This window comes from Sycon ciliatum, chromosome 2, assembly GCF_964019385.1.
Source record: "Sycon ciliatum chromosome 2, ocSycCili1.1, whole genome shotgun sequence".
In the NCBI taxonomy this organism is placed as follows: domain Eukaryota; kingdom Metazoa; phylum Porifera; class Calcarea; order Leucosolenida; family Sycettidae; genus Sycon; species Sycon ciliatum.
In genome coordinates this window covers 18,777,979-18,798,011 of record NC_088644.1, presented here as the reverse complement: position 1 = coordinate 18,798,011, position 20,033 = coordinate 18,777,979, and the positions used below count along the sequence as shown (strand labels likewise).

Below are 20,033 nucleotides of genomic sequence, written 5' to 3'. Positions count from 1 at the left end.
AAACCGAACCGTGACAAAGGCTTTCGCTCTTTAGTGCTATTGACTGGCTTTTCATACGATGCCTATTGATGTCTAGAGACATGCTGTCTAGCCTTCCCCTGGTACGCATTCACGGGGCTTTGTTGAAGTTCGTGCCGTGAACTGCCGAAGGGAATTGTTTGAATGGTGCTGGGGCGAGTGCGACATTACGGCGTCCCTGCAGCCGGCCTAATCGCGTTTGTTGCCACAACCGATTTTATAGAGAGGTACATTGAAATTCAAAGGCCAGCATAAATGGTCAAAATCCGACAATTTCTCACCTTTCTGGCCGTTCACAGCTCAGAAAATGACAATGACCATCCTCATCTCCTTGTTTAGCTGGACACAGACAAGTGCACCAAGTAAAAGAGCCACATTTCTCTAAAGAACTCGCCCAGGGCTGCTGAAAGCTTAAAAATAGCCTATCCCACAGTTTGGGGCTTTTTACCCGTGAATCTTCACTTTGTGACTAAAGTATTCACAGCAGTACCAATTTTTCTCGGTCACTGAATGTGGGTGCCAGCGCCCTCCAAGCAAACTAAAAATCGAATCAATGCGACCACTGAAAATGCAGCTGGGTCATGTTATAGAGAGGTACATTGAAATGGAAAGGTCAGCACAAATGGTCAAAATCCCACATTTTCTCACCTTTTTGCCCGCTCGCAGCTCAGAAAATGACAATGGCCATCCTCATCTCCTTGTGTAGCTGGACATAGAAAAGTGCACCAAGAAAAACAGCCACATTTCTCTTAAGAACTCGCCCAGGGCTGCTGAAAGCTTAAAAATAACCTATCTGAGAGTTTGGGGCTTTTTACCCGTGAATCTTCACCTTGCGACTAAACTATTCACAGCAGTGCCAAATTTTCTGGGTCACTGAATGTGGGTGCCAGCGCCCTACAAGCAAACCAAAAATCAAATCAATGCCACCACTGACATTACAGCTGGGTCATGTTATAGAAAGGTACATTGAAATTCAAAGGTCAGCACAAATGGTCAAAATCCGACATTTTCTCAACTTGCTGTCCGTTCGCAGCTCAGAAACAGACAATGACCATCCTCATCTCCTTGTGTAGCTGGACATAGACAAGTGCACCAAGAAAAACAGCCACATTTCTCTAAAGAACTCGCCCAGGGCTGCTGAAAGCTGAAAAATAACCGATCTCACAGTTTGGGGCTTTTTACCCGTGAATCTTCACTTTGCGACTAAACTATTCACAGCAGTGCCAAATTTTTCTGGGTCACTGAATGTGGGTGCCAGCGCCCAACAAGCAAACCAAAAATCAAATCTATGCGACCACTGACAATGCAGCTGGGTCATGTTATAGAGAGGTACATTGAAATTCAAAGGTCCGCACAAATGGTCAAAATCCGACATTTTCTCACCTTTCTGCCCGTTCACAGCTCAGAAAATGACAATGAACATCCTCATCTCCTTGTGTAGCTGGCCACAGACAGATGCACCAAGTAAAAGAGGCACATTTCTCTAAAGAACTCGCCCAGGGCTGCTGAAAGCTGAAAAATACCCTTTCCCGTATGTCACGTGATTGTCGCCTTGGAGTTGACCAATGACAGATGAAACAGCGCGGGCTGGAAAGCGCGGTCCTGCCTGCTCAAAGGTGATGGAACTGAATCACTGCCCGTCGTCACTTGACGACGGGCAGTGGAATCGCTGCAACTGGGCCATATTAATAAGATCTACGACTCGTAGACTTCTGCCACTGGCCTGCCATTCAAGGCTGCTACCTTCCGCAAAGTAACAGTTCCGGCCACATTCGGTGGATGGATGGACTGCGTGTCGAAGAACACGGCAAATCTGCTGCAAAAGCAGAACGTCGCACGCCAATTCCGTGGTAACTGTCATTTGACATGGTAGAGAATGCTTTTTCAGCCCCCGTTCTGCCGAAATATGCTCGACCCCCCAAACAGGCATTTTCTGCCGAAAATTCTGCCGGCATTATCCGCCAAGCCCTAATGAGCTCCTCCGAAAAGTTGAGGGAGAGACTGAAACTTGTGTTGCGGAGTCGCTCGCGAAGGAGATCTTGGACGAGCCGGATGAGCCTCAACCAAAGCCCGCAATGCTCAGCAACCTGCAGGATCCGCGCAATTTGCCGAGGTTTCCGATCAAGACGTGGGAAAAATCCGTAGGAACAGAACAGCCAGAATGCCCGATGCCCAGTCGACAATGTCAATGGCACCGCGAGAAAAAAAGCACTATGGTGCAGTATGGACTACTACAAAAAACTGTACCAGAAAACAATCACAAAACACAATGCAGGTGTGTCTGTCATGTATCTCTTTATTTGGCTTGGGTGCACACGGGAAACACGTTCCAGTCACTCATACTCGGCCAGTACCGCTGTTCATCCAGCCCTTGCCGCTATCGCGGCGCGGGCTGGATTCCGCGGTACTGCCCTCATACTCGTGCAGGAACCTGTACATCTCACCGCTTGGGGCTTTTTACCCGTGAATCTTCACTTTGCGACTAAATTATTCACAGCAGTGCCAAATTTTCTGGATCAATGAATGTGGGTGCCAGCGCCCTCCAAGCAACCAAAAATCAAATCAATGCGACCACTGACAATGCAGCTGGGTCATGTTATAGAGAGGTATATTGAAATTACAAGGTCAGCACAAATGGTCAAAATCCGACATTTTCTCACCTTTCTGCCCGTTTACAGCTCAGAAAATGACAATGACCATCCTCATCTCCTTGTGTACCTGGACACAAACAAGTGCACCAAGAATAAGAGCCACATTTCTCTAAAGAACTCGCCCAGGGCTGCTGAAAGCTGAAAAATAACCTATCTCACAGTTTGGGGCATTTTACCCGTGAATTTTCACTTTGCGACTAAACTATTCACAGCAGTGCCAAATTTTCTGTCTCACTGAATGTGGGTGCCAGCGCCCAACAAGCAAACCAAAAGTCAAATCGATGCGACCACTGACATTACAGCTCGGTCATGTTATAGAGAGGTACATTGAAATTCAAAGGTCAGCACAAATGGTCAAAATCCGACATTTTCTCACCTTTCTGCCCATTCACAGCTCAGAAAATGACAATGACCATCCTCATCTCCTTGTGTAGCTGGACATAGAAAAGTGCACCAAGAAAAACAGCCACATTTCTCTAAAGAACTCGCCCAGGGCTGCTGAAAGCTGAAAAATAACCTATCTCACAGTTTGGGGCTTTTTACCCGTGAATCTTCACTTTGCGACTAAACTATTCACAGCAATGCAATTTTTCTGGGTCACTGAATGTGGGTGCCAGCGCCCTACAAGCAAACCAAAAATCAAATCAATGCGACCACTGACATTACAGCTGGGTCATGTTATAGAGAGGTACATTGAAATTCAAAGGTCAGCACAAATGGTCAAAATCCGACATTTTCTCACCTTTCTGCCCGTTCGCAGCTCAGAGACAGAAAATGACCATCCTCATCTCCTTGTGTAGCGGGACATAGACAAGTGCACCAAGAAAAACAGCCACATTTCTCTAAAGAACTCGCCCAGTGACAATGACCATCATCATCTTCTTGTGTAGCTGGACACAGACAAGTGCACCAAGAAAAAGAGCCACATTTCTCTAAAGAACTCGCCTAGGGCTGCTGAAAGATAAAAATAACCTATCTCACAGTTTGGGGCTTTTTACCCGTGAATCTTCGCTTTGCGACTAAACTATTCACAGCAGTGCCAAATTTGACACTGACAATGCAGCTGGGTCATGTTATAGAGAGGTATATTGAAATTCAAAGGTCAGCACAAATGGTCAAAATCCGACATTTTCTCACCTTTCTGCCCGTTCACAGCTCAGAAAATGACAATGACCATCCTCATCTCCTTGTGTAGCTCGACACAGACACGTGCACCATGAAAAACAGCCACATTTCTCTAAAGAACTCGCCCAGGGCTGCTGAAAGCTGAAAAATAACCTATCTCACAGTTTGGGGCTTTTTACCCGTGAATCTTCACTTTGCGACTAAACTATTCACAGCAGAGCCAAATTTTCTGTTTCACTGAATGTGGGTGCAAGCGACCTTAACCCTTCACCAGCCGCAGGATTTATATGTAAAAAAACGGGGTCCACTAGATTGATAATAGAGACTAAACGGTAAATAATTTGTAATGACACCTTTATAGTTCTGGAAAGCTGGTTGAATTACCTTTCATATGAGACTAAAACCAAGCTGATAACATGTAGAAACGTTGCCATTCATGGCGAACAATAACTCGAGCAATGCGGCCGAATTAGCAAATTCGAGGACCATGACAATATGTACACTGTACTGTTCAGCTGCAGCTCATGCACCAGTTCATCTGTCAAGATTCAAACACCAGCAGAACCAGGCTGCTCTAGCGCTCATTTTTGGTACATGTCACGCATGGGCTGTGCACTGGGGAATTCGCAAACACATACTTCAGCATGAAGTGCGTCACAGCCACACGCTTGAAATTTCAACTCCAGCCGTTTGCTGGACTTCGAGCTTCGGCGCTTGAGTTTTTTACTTCGCGCTATATCGAATGATACATCGTTGGAAAGCTGCATTCAATAGCTTTCCAATGAGCCTTTGTATGTTGAATTTGAAGTAAGCAGACCGAAGTTATAGCTGTTTGTACAGTGCTCTATGCTCGTTTGGCATGAAATGTGCCACAGTCACACGCTTGAAATTTCAACTTCAACCTGTTTCCTGGACTTCGAGCTTCGGCGCTTGAGTATTTTACTTCGCGCTATATCGAATGAAACATCGTTGGAAAGCTACGTTCAATAGCTTTCCAATGGGCCGTCATATGTTGAATTTGAAGTAGGCAGACCGACGTTATAGTTGTTTGTACAATGCTCTATGCTCATTTAGCATGAAGTGCGTCACAGTCACACGCTTGAAATTTCAAATTCACCCGTTTCCTGGACTTTGAGCTTCGGCGTTTGAGTATTTTACTTCGCGCTAAATCAAAAGAAACATCGTTGCAAAGCTGCGTTCAATAGCTTTCCAATGAGCCTTCATATGTTGAATTTGATGTACTTCTTCCGCGTCATCGAAATTGTCGCAGTTTGACTTTTGATATAAAACGGGGTATTTACTCACCAGCACTCGTACCAGAGGCAAGGAATCGGACATAGGCGATAGTCATCAGTATAGGGTGACGGCAAAGTTCTATTTTCTGCTATTGGAAGCTGAATTTTTGAACTAGACGCAATTTCGTCGCTGATGTCGCTGCGATGGTAATTTCGACTCTCTGAGATCAGTCAGGCGTTGCAGCCTGAACATTTCTCGGGCTTATGGCCATTCACTCAAGCCTCATCACTGTTTTACCTTAGCTGGGGTGAGAATGACTTCGTGGAACAAGTAGCAGCGCTTGGAGAAACATCGAGGGGTCAGCAAACTAAATGCATGCAACAGCGCTCTGTCGCTCTGGCTGAGAAAGTACATGATTGTACCTGCAAGAGCCGTGTAGACTCTACACGTAGTGCTAGTGATGCACGCGCAGGTGCCGTACCAGTGATGTTGAAAAAGAGGGCGCGCTGGACGTGATAGTACACTTACCTACATGAGCTGTGACCACACAGCTAAAATAAATGGGCATGCCACGGCTAAAAAAAGTTCATTTCAAGATCGAGGTGATTCCGCCGACCGTAATCAACCGACCTCGCAACGATCGTGTATTCTTACTAGGCTTCGTTGGTGGTTAAGTAGAAATCATCCAGAGCAACCAGACGACAAGCATAGCAGCTCTTGTCCTGTGGAGAAAGTCAAAGCGTTTGAGATGAGGTGCGACCAACTTTTAACCTTCCTTGAAATATTTCGGAACGATATTTTTGCGTCCATTGACATCAGCGACGACGAGGACTTCATCTCTGCATGAAAACTCTCGGTCAAACTGTCCTGGAACGTAATTCTAGTCTTCAGACTATCATACTGTGTAATAAATTTTGAATGGTTTAGCTTATGGAGTTGTCAGTAACAAGTGACAAGCCACTAGTCAAACTGCGACAATTTCGATGACGCGGAGGAAGTAGGCAGACCGAAGTTATAGCTGTTTGTACACTGCTCTATGCTCGTTTAGCATGAAATGTGCCAGAGTCAAACGCTTGAAATTTCAATTTCACCTGTTTCCTGGACTTCGAGCTTCGGCGCTTGAGTATTTTACTTCGCGCTATATCGAATGAAATCGTTGGAAAGCTGCGTTCAATAGCTTTCCAATGAGCCGTCATTTGTTGAATTTGAAGTAGCCAGACCGAAGTTATAGCTGTTTGTACAGTGCTTAGCATGAAGTGCGTCACGCTTGAAATTTCAACTTCACCCAAGTGCATTCAACCGCGATTTTCTCGAAAAAATGATGTGCAGCACACGGTTTTCTCGGTGGTAGGTGATTCCGTAGGTTTTCAGCAGTAGTTTGCGATTATTCCGACCGCGGTGCGGCAAAGGACCATGGTTTACAGAGCGAAAAACGAACGCGTCGAGTTCGACGCATTCGCACTATGTACGGCTGGTAAAGGGTTAAAGCAAACCAAAAATCAAATCAATGCGACCACTGACAATGCAGCTGGGTCGTGTTATAGAGAGGTACATTGAAATTCAAAGGTCAGCACAAATGGTCAAAATCAGACGTTTTCTCACCTTTCTGCCCGTTCGCAGCTCAAAAATGACAATGACCACCCTCATCTCCTTGTGTAGTTGGACAAAGACAAGTGCACCAAGAAAAAGAGCCACATTTATCTTAAGAACTCGCCCAGGGCTGCTGAAAGCTGAAAAATAACCGATCTCACAAATTGGGGCTTTTTACCCGTGAATCTTCACTTTGCCACTAAACTATTCACAGCAGTGCCAAATTTTCTGGGATAATGCATGTGGGTGCCAGCGCTCTCCAAGCAAACCAAAAATCAAATCAATGCGACCACTGGCAACCCAGTTGGGTCATGTTATAGAGAGGTACATTGAAATTCAAAGTTCAGCACAAATGGTCAAATTCCGACATTTTCTCACCTTTCTGCCCGTTTGCAGCTCAGAAAATGACAATGACCATCCTCATCTCCTTGTGTAGCTGGACACAGACAAGTGCACCAAGAAAAAGAGCCACATTTCTCTAAAAAAACTCGCCCAGGGCTGCTGAAAGCTGAAAAATAACCTATCTCACAGTTTGGGGCTTTTTACCCGTGAATCTTCACTTTGCGACTAAACTATTCACAGCAGTGCCAAATTTTCTGGGTCACTGAATGTGGGTGCAAGCAACCTCTAAGCAAACTATAAATCAAATAAATGCAACCACTGACAATGCAGCTGTGTCATGTTATAGAGAGGTACATTGAAATTCAAAGGTCAGCACAAGTGGTCAAAATCCGATATTTTCTCACCTTTCTGCCCGTCCGCAGCTCAGAAAATTACAAAGACCATCCTCATCTCCTTGTGTAACGGGACATAGACAAGTGCACCAAGAAAAAGAGCCACATGTCTCAAAAGAACTCGCCCAGGGCTGCTGAAAGCTGAAAATAACCTATCTCACAAATTGGGGCTTTTACCCGTGAATCTTCATTTTGCGACTAAACTATTCACAGCAGCGCCAAATTTTCTGGGTCACTGCATGTGGGTGCCAGCGCCCTCCAAGCAACCAAAAATCAAATCAATGCAACCACTGACAATGCAGCTGGGTCATGTTATAGTTGCTGAAAGCTGAAAAATAACCTACAAATTGGGGCCTTTTACGAGTGAATCTTCACTTTCCGACTAAACTATTCACAGCAGTGCCAAATTTTCTGGGTCACTGAATGTGGGTGCCAACGCCCTACAAGCAAACGAAAAATCAAATCAATGCGACCGCTGACAATGCAGCTGGGTCGTGTTATAGAGAGGTACATTGAAATTCAAAGGTCAGCACAAATGGTAAAAATCAGACATTTTCTCACCTTTCTGCCCGTTCGCAGCTCAGAAAATGACAATGACCATCCTCCTTGTGTAGCTGGACACAGACAAGTGTGCCAAGAAAAAGAGCCACATTTCTCTAAAGAACTCGCCAGGGTCTGCCGAAAGCTGAAAAATAACCTATCTCACAGTTTGGGGCTTTTTACCCGTGAATCTTCACTTTGCGACTAAACTATTCACAGCAGTGCCAAATTTTCTGGGTCACTGAATGTGGGTGCCAGTGCCCTCAAGCAAACCAAAAATCAAATCAATGCGAGCACTGACATTACAGCTGGGTCATGTTATAGAGAGTTACATTGAAATTCAAAGGTCAGCAAAAAGTGTCAAAATCCGACATTTTCTCACCTTTCCGCCCTTTCATATCTCAGTAAAAGACAATGACCATACTCATCTCCTTGTGTAGCTGGATATAGACAAGTGCACCAAGAAAAAGAGCCACATTTCTCTAAAGAACTCGCCCAGGGCTGCTGAAGGCTGAAAATAACTTATCTCACAGTTTGAGGCTTTTTACCCGTGAATCTTCACTTTGCGACTAAACTATTCGCAGCAGTGCCAAATTTCCTGGGTCACTGAATGTGGGTGCCAGCGCGCTCCAAGCAAACCAAAAGTCAAATCGATGCGACCACTGACATTACAGCTGGGTTATGTTATAGAGAGGTACATTGGGCGCTTTCGATTACACGCATTTCGGTCAATTCTAGAATTAGTTATTGTTGATGCACAGTTCGATTACACAAAAAGTGACAAATTCCGTCGTTAGAATTGATTTTATCCAATTCCGCCGAATCCATCAATTCTGAAGAGAAGGCGGAATTTCTCTAATTCTGGCGCCAGAATTGCACTGTCGGTGTGTTACCGGTTTGGTCATGACTCAAGCGCGCGAAGAGCCTCCCTGGCCGGCGTGTGCGCGGTGCTAGCTCCACGTGCGCGCGATCGATTGCGAGGGTGTACGTGATCTCTTTTTGCGATTCATCAATTTCATTTGTGACATGACATGAATAAAATTCGTTGTGAATTCCAGTCGTTCGTTTACAAGGCCAGAATACGCTCATTCTGGTCATTCCAGAATTTAAAAAACCAGTTCCAGAATTGTGTAAACGTGTAATCGAAAGCGCCCATTGAAATTCAAAGGTCAACACAAATGGTGAAAATCCGACATCTTCTCACCTTTCTGCTCGTTCGCAGCTCAGAAAATGACAATGACCATCCTCATCTCCTTGTGTAACTGGACATAGACAAGTGCACCAAGAAAAAGAGCCACATATTTCGAAGAACTCGCCCAGGGCTGCTGAAAGCTGAAAAATAACCTATCTCACAGTTTGGGGCTTTTTACCCGTGAATCTTCACTTTGCGACCAAACTATTCACAGCAGTGCCAACATTTCTGGGTCACTGAATGTGGGTGCCAGCGCCCTCTAAGCAAACCAAAAATCGAATCTATGCGACCACTGACATTACAGCTGGGTCATGTTATAGAGAGGTACATTAAAATTCAAAGGTCAGCATAAATGGTCAAAATCCGACATTTTCTCACCTTTGTGCCCGTTCGCAGCTCAGAAACAGACAATGACCATCTTCATCTCCTTGTGTAGCTGGATATAGACAAGTGCACCAAGAAAAAGAGTCACATTTCTCTAAAGAACTCGCCCAGGGCTGCTGAAAGCTGATTAACCTTTTGCGCCCTGGTGCTAAATCCCCTGATTCCTGCCACCGGCCGCCCTGCCGTTCGCAATAGTCCCAGTATGCATTTGAAAATCATCTAATTTCACTCTCCAGTTTCGTAATTATTTCGTTTTGGTCTCATTGGAAAGCTACAAATGTCCTCTCTCTGAATATCGCCACTAGACACCCGGCAGGAGCAACAGAATCGCCTTCAAGCCTGTTGAGAGCTGCCCTATTGCGCCTGAGAGAAATTCTGTACCCACCTCCACAAATTTTATCGTTTCTCAATTTTTACTCAACGTAGAACGATGATTCAAAGTCCTGAAGATTCATGAAGCTCAAGCGATTCATTTGATCTCTACTTCGCATGCGCTGTGCAGCGATGAGTCACTGGGAAAGTCCCCGTTTGAGGCACACCGACGCACTTTGAAGCGCTCTGCGTACAAATTTTCGAAACGATTTCAAGCTTATCCGTGTTTCGTTCTTCGATACTCAGTGATTCCGCACCGCGCTATATCAAACGACATACCGCCGGAAAGCTTATTCTCTCACCTTTCCAATGAGCGACGATCAAATAAAGGACAATGGAGTTACAACAATTTGAACAGCGATGTATATGCACTGTACAAGTATGCGCTTTTACTTGACGCACATATGCGGCATAAGGAAATCAGGGTATAACGTTTTGACGCACATGTGCGGCATCAGTCCGCAAAGGGATAATAACCTATCTCACCGTTTGGGGCTTTTTACCGGTGAATCTTCATTTTGCGACTAAACTATTCACAGCAGTGCCAAATTTTCTAGGTCACTGAATGTGGGTGCCAGCGTTCTACAAGGAAACTAAAAATCAAATCAATGCGACCACTGACATTACAGCTGGGTCATGTTATGGAGATGTCCATTGAAATTCAAAGGTCAGCACAAATGGCCAAAATCTGACATTTTCTCACCTTTCTGCCCGTTCGCTGGTCAGAAATTGACAATGACCATCCTCCTCTCATTGTTTAGCTGGATATAGACAAGTACACCAAGAAAAAGAGCCACATCTCTCTTAATAACTCGGCCAGGGCTGCTGAAAGCTGAAAAATAACCTATCTGACACTTTGGGCTTTTTACCCGTGAATCTTCACTTTGCGACTAAACTATTCACAGCAGTGCCAAATTTTCTGGGTCACTGAATGTGGGTGCCCGCGCCCTACAAGAAAACCAAAAATCAAAATCAATGCGACCACTGACATTACAGCTGGGTCATGTTATAGAGAGGTACATTGAAATTTAAATGTCAGCACAAATGGTCAAAATCCAACATTTTCTCACCTTTCTGCCCGTTCGCAGCTCAGAAACAGAAAATGACCATCCTCATCTCCTTGTGTAGCTGAATATAGACAAGTGCACCAAGAAAAAGAGCCACATTTCTCTAAAGAACTCGCCCAGGGCTGCTGAAAGTTGAAAAATAACCTATCTGACAATTTGGGCTTTTTACCCGTGAATCTTCACTTTTCGACTAAACTATTCACAGCAGTGCCAAATTTTCTGGGTCACTGAATGTGGGTGCCCGCGCCCTACAAGCAAACCAAAAATCAAATCAATGCGACCACTGACATTACAGCTGGGTCATGTTATAGAAAGGTACATTGAAATTTAAATGTCAGCACAAATGGTCAAAATCCAACATTTTCTCACCTTTCTGCCCGTTCGCAGCTCAGAAACAGAAAATGACCATCCTAATATCCTTGTGTAGCTGAATATAGACAAGTGCACCAAGAAAAAGAGCCACATTTCTCTAAAGAACTCACCCAGGGCTGCTGAAAGCTGAAAAATAACCTATCTCACAGTTCGGGGCTTTTTACCCGTGAATCTTCACTTTGCGACTAAACTATTCACAGCAGTGCCAAATTTTCTGGGTCACTGAATATGGGTGCCAGCGCCTTACAAGGAAAAAAAATCAAATCAAATCAATCCGACCACTGACATTACAGCTGGGCCATGCTATGGAGAGGTACATTGAAATTGAAAGGTCAGCACAAATGGTCAAAATCGAACATTTTCTCACATTTCTGTACGTTCGCAGCTCAGAAAACGACAAAGACCATCCTCATCACCTTGTGTAGCTGGACATAGACAAGTGCACAAGAAAAAGAGCCACATATCTCTTAAGAACTCGCCCAGGGCTGCTGAAAGTTGAAAAAGAACCTATCTGACACTTTGGGGCTTTTTACCTGTGAATCTTCACTTTGCGACTAAACTATTCACAGCAGTGCCAAATTTTCTGTGTCACTGAATGCGGGTGCTAGCGCCCTACAAGGAAACCAAAAATTAAATCAATGAAGCCACTGACATTACAGCTGGGTCATGTTATAGAGAGGTACATTGAAATTCAAAGGTCAGCACAAATGGTCAAAATCCGACATTTTCTCACCTTTCTCCCCGTTCGCTGCTCAGAAACAGACAATGACCATCCTCGTTTCCTTGTGTAGCTGGACATAGACCAGTACACCAAGAAAAACAGCCACATATCTCTAAAGAACTCGCCCAGGGCTGTTGAAAGCTGAAAAATATCCTATTTGATAGTTTGGGGCTTTTTACCCGTGAATCTTCACTTTGCGACTAAACTATTCACAGCAGTGCCAAATTTTCTGGGTCACTGAATGTGGGTGCCCGCGCCCTACAAGAAAACCAAAAATCAAAATCAATGCGACCACTGACATTACAGCTGGGTCATGTTATAGAGAGGTACATTGAAATTTAAATGTCAGCACAAATGGTCAAAATCCAACATTTTCTCACCTTTCTGCCCGTTCGCAGCTCAGAAACAGAAAATGACCATCCTCATCTCCTTGTGTAGCTGAATATAGACAAGTGCACCAAGAAAAAGAGCCACATTTCTCTAAAGAACTCGCCCAGGGCTGCTGAAAGTTGAAAAATAACCTATCTGACAATTTGGGCTTTTTACCCGTGAATCTTCACTTTGCGACTAAACTATTCACAGCAGTGCCAAATTTTCTGGGTCACTGAATGTGGGTGCCCGCGCCCTACAAGCAAACCAAAAATCAAATCAATGCGACCACTGACATTACAGCTGGGTCATGTTATAGAAAGGTACATTGAAATTTAAATGTCAGCACAAATGGTCAAAATCCAACATTTTCTCACCTTTCTGCCCGTTCGCAGCTCAGAAACAGAAAATGACCATCCTCATATCCTTGTGTAGCTGAATATAGACAAGTGCACCAAGAAAAAGAGCCACATTTCTCTAAAGAACTCACCCAGGGCTGCTGAAAGCTGAAAAATAACCTATCTCACAGTTCGGGGCTTTTTACCCGTGAATCTTCACTTTGCGACTAAACTATTCACAGCAGTGCCAAATTTTCTGGGTCACTGAATATGGGTGCCAGCGCCTTACAAGGAAAAAAAATCAAATCAAATCAATCCGACCACTGACATTACAGCTGGGCCATGCTATGGAGAGGTACATTGAAATTGAAAGGTCAGCACAAATGGTCAAAATCGAACATTTTCTCACATTTCTGTACGTTCGCAGCTCAGAAAACGACAAAGACCATCCTCATCACCTTGTGTAGCTGGACATAGACAAGTGCACAAGAAAAAGAGCCACATATCTCTTAAGAACTCGCCCAGGGCTGCTGAAAGTTGAAAAAGAACCTATCTGACACTTTGGGGCTTTTTACCTGTGAATCTTCACTTTGCGACTAAACTATTCACAGCAGTGCCAAATTTTCTGCGTCACTGAATGCGGGTGCTAGCGCCCTACAAGGAAACCAAAAATCAAATCAATGAAGCCACTGACATTACAGCTGGGTCATGTTATAGAGAGGTACATTGAAATTCAAAGGTCAGCACAAATGGTCAAAATCCGACATTTTCTCACCTTTCTCCCCGTTCGCTGCTCAGAAACAGACAATGACCATCCTCGTTTCCTTGTGTAGCTGGACATAGACAAGTACACCAAGAAAAACAGCCACATATCTCTAAAGAACTCGCCCAGGGCTGTTGAAAGCTGAAAAATATCCTATTTGATAGTTTGGGGCTTTTTACCCATGAATCTTCACTTTGCGACTACTCTATTCACAGCAGTGCCAAATTTCCTGGGTCAATGAATGTGGGTGCCAGCGCCCTACAAGCAAACCAAAAATAAAATTAATGCGACCACCGACATTACAGCTGTGTGATGTTATAGAGAGGTACATTGAAATTCAAAGGTCAGCACAAATGGTCAAAATCCGACATTTTCTCACCTTTCTGCCCGTTCGCAGCTCAGAAAACGACAATGACCATCCTCATCCCCTTGTGTAGCTGGACATAGACAAGTGCACCAACAAAAAGAGCCACATTTCTCTAAAGAACTCGCCCAGGGCTGCTGAAAGCTGAAAAATAACCTATCTGACACTTTGGGGCTTTTTACCCATGAATCTTCACTTTGCGACTAAACTATTCGCAGCAGTGCCAAATTTTCTGGGTCACTGAATGTGGGTGCCAGCGCCCTACAAGCAAACCAAAAATCAAATCAATGCGACAACTGACATTACAGCAGGGTCAGGTTATAGAGAGGTACATTGAAATTCAAAGGTCAGCACAAATGGTCAAAATCCGACATTTTCTCACCTTTCTGCCCGTTTGCAGCTCAGAAACAGACAATGACCATCCTCATCTCCTTGTGTAGCTGGATATAGAAAAGTACACCAAGAACAAGAGCCACATTTCTCTAAAGAACTCGCCCAGGGCTGCTGAAAGCTGAAAATAACCTATCTCACAGTTTTGGGCTTTTTACCCGTGAATCTTCACTTTGCCAAAACTATTCACAGCAGCACCAAATTGTCGGTGTCAATGAATGTGGGTGCCAGCGCCCTACAAGCAAACCAAAAATCAAATCAATGCAACCACTTAAAAATTACAGCTGGGTCATGTCATAGAGAGGTACATTGAAATTCAAAGGTCAGCACAAACGGTCAAAATCCGACATTTTCTCACCTTTCTGCCCGTTCGCAGCTCAGAAAACGACAATGACCATCCTCATCTCCTTGTGTACCTGGCCATACACAAGTACACCAAGAAAAAGAGCCACATTTCTCTAGAAACCCTCGCCGAGGGCTGTTGAAAGCTCAAAAATAACCTATCTGACAGTTTGGGACTTTTTACCCGTGAATCTTCACTTTGCGACTAAACTATTCACAGCAGTTCCAAATGTTCTGGGTCACTGAATGTGGTTGCCAGAGCCTTACAAGCATACCACAAATCAAATCACCGCGACCACGGACATTACAGCTGGGTCATGTTATAGAGAGGTACATTGAAATTCAAAGGTCAGCACAAATGGTCAAAATCCGACATGTTCTCACCTTTCTGCCCGTTCGGAGCTCAGAAAATGACAATGAACATCCTCATCTCCTTGTGTAGCTGGACATAGACAAGTACACTAAGAAAAAGAGCCAAATTTCTCAAAAGAACTCGGCCAGGGCTGCTGAAAGCTGAAAAATAACCTATCTCACAGTTTGGGGCTTTTTACCCGTGAATCTTCACTTTGCGACTAAACTATTCAAAGGAGTGTCAAATGTTCTGGGTCACTGAATGTGGTGTCCAGCGCCCTACAAGCAAACCAAAAATCAAATCACTGCGACCACTGACATTCCAGCTGGGTCATGTTATAGAGAGGTACATTGAAATTCAAAGGTCAGCACAAATGGTCAAAATCCGACATGTTCTCACCTCTCTGGCCGTTCGCAGCTCAGAAAATGACAATGACCATCCTCATCTCCTTGTGTAGCTGGACATAGACAAGTACACCAAGAAAAAGAGCCACATTTCTCTACAGAACTCGCCCAGGGCTGCTGAAAGCTGAAAAATAACCTATCTGACAGTTTGGGGCTTTTTACTCGTAAATCTTCACTTTGCGACCAAACTATTCACAGCAGTGCCAAATTTTCTGGGTCACTAAATGTGGGTGTCAGCGCCCTACAAGCAAACCAAAAATCAAATCAATGCGACCACTGACATTACAGCTGGGTCATGTTATAGAGAGGTACATTGAAATTCAAAGGTCAGCACAAATGGTCAAAATAGCACATTAGAGCTTGCGGTAATGCACAAGCCACCACTTCACACGCGCTCCAGCGGCTTCCAAAGAGCCCGCAGATCCCCCGCTATTCATTGATGCATGTCAAGTAACACGTACATGCACGCTGTGGTGGCATGTAGCATGCGTACGCCGGAACTCACCTGAACTCGCCAGCCAACCAGCCATATGCGGCTGCAGCAGACATCGGAGCTTGAACCCGTAACGCATACACCATACTTCGCGCTGGCCACATTGCTACTTCATATTTGCTTTGCTTGGGTAGTGAGAAGAACACCGGTTTGTTCCTTTCTCTCTCTTTCACCATGCCACGATGCTTTGTACGAGGAAGCAGACGTGGACGCGGACGCGGGTATGCCGTCGAGGTTACCCGTCGCCGCTCGGGTAGGACTTCGACCTCGCCATACGCGCGGACTGACGGCATGCGCGCCTTCGCGCCTGATGCCTCCGACACACCGTCAGCAGCTAGTTCAGACTTCTGACCCCGCTCCAGGCACCAAAGCTTCTATGCAGGACGAGCCCTCATTGCTCTCCCCGGACATCATTTCCTCAGCCGTGATGAAGATGAACGCCCTCCACCCTCTCCTCGAGCGCGTGGAACGCCTGGAGAACAGTGCTGAGTCTGGAAGCCGATCTCTCCCACACGCGCGCTCCGCACCTGAAAGATCGCTCCCACGCTCGGAGCGTCAAGCTCCGGAACTATCTTGCCCGGAACTTCCAGTTCTATCGGAACCTCCGACTTTGCCAGGACCTCCAGTTCTCTCCGAGCCCTCGGTTCTACCCACACCGCCACGTCGTGCGATTGAAAAAATCCAGCGCGGAGAGTTTTTGGAACTTGACGAACTCTTGCCGGAAAACTTCAGCTCTCAGGAACAGGAGCCAATACAACTGGTTACAGCTGGCGGCGATATGGCTCAGCTCTCGCTCAACCTCAGCGCAAAGCACACGCGCGCGATCAACGACTTCTCGGCTTGGCTGGAGGCCTGGACGATCTACATGGGCATCGTCGTTCGTGCTCATCCTGACCGAGCTCATGAGCTCGTCTGCTACCAGCACATACTTTGTACTGCGAACTAACAGTTCACGACGTCTGCTGTGCTGAACTATGATCGAGCATTTCGCCAACACACCGCCAGCATGGCACTGCGCTGGGACGTTATCAATCAGACGCTGTGGAGTATTCACCTACTCCGCTCTCCCCGTCCGTCATGCACCAAATGCACGCTCCAACACAGCCGCGACCGCTGTCCACATGCCGCAGCTCAACACGCGCAGCCCTTTCCATCAGTGGCGGGCAGCACCCGCCAAGTCTGTTTTAACTTCAACCGCGGCAGGCCCTGCTCCCGCACACCCTGCGACCGTCTCTACGCCCGCAGCTCCTGTGAAGACAAAGGACATGCCGCCACATCCTGCACCAGCACCACCCGCTTCAGGTGGCAGCGCCCTGCAAATAGCCACGAGAAGACTTCGAAGCCCACTGAGAAAAAGTAAGCCGACTTCCACTCCCCTGAACACTGTTCGCTTTCACACATTACTGCCTTCCTCAGAATTGTGCTGGACACGGTGCGCATGGAAGCCCGTCTCCCAGACGACAAACTGGCGGACCTCCGCGAGCTCCTCAGCGAGCTCCTCAGTAGTGACTACACCCAATTTCCAAAACTTGCTCCGATCGCTTCCATTTTGGTCTCATTCGATTCTCCCAGGCCTAGTACATAGGAAATCTGCAAGTATTATTCAAATCGGCCCAGCCATTCTTGAGTTTTAGTGATTTGAAGTGCGCCAAGTTGGACTTTTGCTGGAAACAGAACTGAGTGGGAGTGATGGGAGAATCGAGAACGACCGCACAGTCAGTGCATGCAGTACAGTGTACAGTGCACACGCCTCGTCACTCGAACTGCGCGTACGAAATTGCATACTTTGGTATGCTGGCGCAGAACAAATTCTCTCGTAGAGGAAGACGAAAGCGTCTCAACGCCTTGTAATTTCACATGGCCAGTAGTTTTGCGACGCTGAAGACGATGGAATAGTCCGCGACGCTGCGACCCGACCAGAACAACCCGAAATTCATACCCTGAAAAAGCGCTGAGCGCAGAGCTCCTAAATTTTGTCGTATGGAAACGGGACTTCGGGTCTCAAGGACACGAACATCTCCTCTCTCAGATAAAGCAATTCACTCAATGCGATATTCTACAATTTGACCTGGCCACGCCAAAATGCACTGCCATGTCGGATTCTCCCATCGGAAGTATAGAAACTTGTTTCCAAAAAATCAGCGTCTGGGTGCGAGGGAGTAAAGTCACTATCCTCAGCGAGCTGTCACGCTGCACCCAGACCACGCAACGCAAACTCGATCACTTCCTGGGGAAACTCTCCTTTGCGTCGAGCGTCGTCGTACCAGGCAGAACATTTACGCGGCGCTTATGGGATATCAACAAGAGGTTTAGCCGCACCAAGCCCTATTTCCGTATCACTCTGACAGGCGAGGCCAGGAAAGACATCCGCTGGTGGCAGCTTCTGATCCAGCACTGGAACGGGAAGGCATTCCTCCTCTATAACAGCAGTACATCGTCGGCCGACCTTGGACTGTACACAGACGCTAGCGGCACTCTCGGCTGGGGCGCATTCTACGGCAAGGAGCAGCGCTGGATCCAGGGCAGTTGGACAAAGGAGCAAGAAGAAGAGAGCATCGGATACAAAGAGCTCTATGCCGTGGCAATGGCTTGCAGTACTTGGGGCCATCTGTGGTCCCAGCAACGTATAGTACTGCATTGCGAAAATCAGTCCGTTGTCGAATGCCTGCAGTCAAGCTCCAGCAAGTCACCAGGCATGATGTCACTGCTGCGTGCATTGTTCTTCGTTTGTGCAACTCACAGCTTCACCATTACTGCCAAATATGTACCTGGGCATCTGAATTCTATCGCCGATGCTCTGTCTCGTTTCAACCTGCAGGCATTCCAGCAGCTGGCACCATCGGCAAAGCAACCCCCGGACACTGCAATCCGCCTCCCTCTTCTGGACTGATGCGGGAGGTCGCCGACCTGGCAGCCATGGCAATCGCCCCGACAACACGGCGCACGTACACCACTGGCGAAAGGAAATTTACGCAATTCTGTGCGTTGCAGAGATGGACGCCCATGCCGGCTACAGACACGATGCTCAGCTGCTTCGCAGCACACCTCACACAATCGGTTCAACCACAGACAATTCATGTCTACATGGCCGCAGTACGCAACATGCATCTCGAAGCCGGATTCCGCGATCCAACGATGAACGCATTGCTGCTGCCACGTGTTATGCGAGGTATCAAGAGGACGGCGACTGACCCGGCAATCCAGCGCACTCGCCTCCCAATCACCATTGATTTGCTGCGGAAGCTCCTCAACCAACTCAGCCTGGACCAACGGCGTCACCAGCAGGACAAGTGCATGCTCAAGGCGGCAATGGTGCTCGCCTTCTTCGGATTTCTCCGATGCGCTGAATTTACTGCGCCTCCAGCCGGGTTTGACCCTGCCACTCATGCCACGCGCCAGGATATGACTCTGGATGTCACTCAAGGACGCACATATATCCGCTTCCACATCAAGCAATCGAAGACGGACCAAATCCGTCAGGGCCATGCAGTGATAATCGGTAGTACCACTTCACAACCTTGCCCGGTTGCCGCCCTCCTGGCATATTTTACAGTCTGTCCGTCTGACGCCGCTGACGCACTCTTCCGCTACCGCTCTGGGAGACCGCTGACCAGGCAGGCACTGACAGAAGAGCTCCGACAGCTTCTCCCACTCACGAGAACACCCAATTCACGCGATTACGCTGGTCATTCGTTCCGCATCGGTGCCGCCACAACTGCAGCCATGGCGGGTACCCCTGACTGGCTAATCAGGGCAATGGGCCGATGGAGAAGCGACAGTGTCTTGCGCTACATCAGGACAACCGACACAGACATGGCGCAGCTGACCCAAAAGCTGTCAGAGGTACAAGCGCATCACAGAACGCATGGAGGTATGTACGAACCCGCCACGCGGGCACGCAACTCGCACCCATGCACGTACCCACACGGCTGACCGTTTGGAACAGCACAGCAACTTGCTCTGCTAGGATTGTGCTGACAAACTGCGCTGATAGCAACAACAGTGTCATTCACGTGCATTGCAATGTGTCACAACTTAGCATGGAGGCTGGGCAACCATGGGCCAGCTATCTCCTCTCATCTGGCAATTATCACGGCCTTCGGCCATCACACACATACTCCCACACTCCTGCCTCCTAACGGGCATTGCACTTCGTGCGTGGACCGTCCACACTCCGTCCATTTCATGGGCTGCACTTTGTGCGTGGACATACATA

General features: G+C 46.8%; 2 protein-coding genes across 2 annotated transcripts; both read left to right on the top strand.

Annotated features, from left to right (window-relative positions):
* Positions 1-17,909: 17,909 nt before the first annotated feature.
* Positions 17,910-18,707, top strand: LOC135810425 (uncharacterized). Its single transcript, XM_065323919.1, has one exon. The coding sequence runs from the start codon at positions 17,910-17,912 to the stop codon at positions 18,705-18,707; it is 798 nt and encodes a 265-aa protein (XP_065179991.1).
* Positions 18,708-18,733: 26 nt separating this feature from the next.
* Positions 18,734-19,750, top strand: LOC135810424 (integrase/recombinase xerD homolog). The gene has a single exon (XM_065323917.1). The coding sequence runs from the start codon at positions 18,734-18,736 to the stop codon at positions 19,748-19,750; it is 1,017 nt and encodes a 338-aa protein (XP_065179989.1).
* Positions 19,751-20,033: the final 283 nt, after the last annotated feature.

What these genes read in the sequence shown, in the direction of transcription:
- LOC135810425 (XM_065323919.1), top strand. Translation starts at nt 17,910, where the DNA reads ATGTCGGATTCTCCCATCGGAAGTATAGAAACTTGTTTCCAAAAAATC.
- LOC135810424 (XM_065323917.1), top strand. Translation starts at nt 18,734, where the DNA reads ATGGCAATCGCCCCGACAACACGGCGCACGTACACCACTGGCGAAAGG.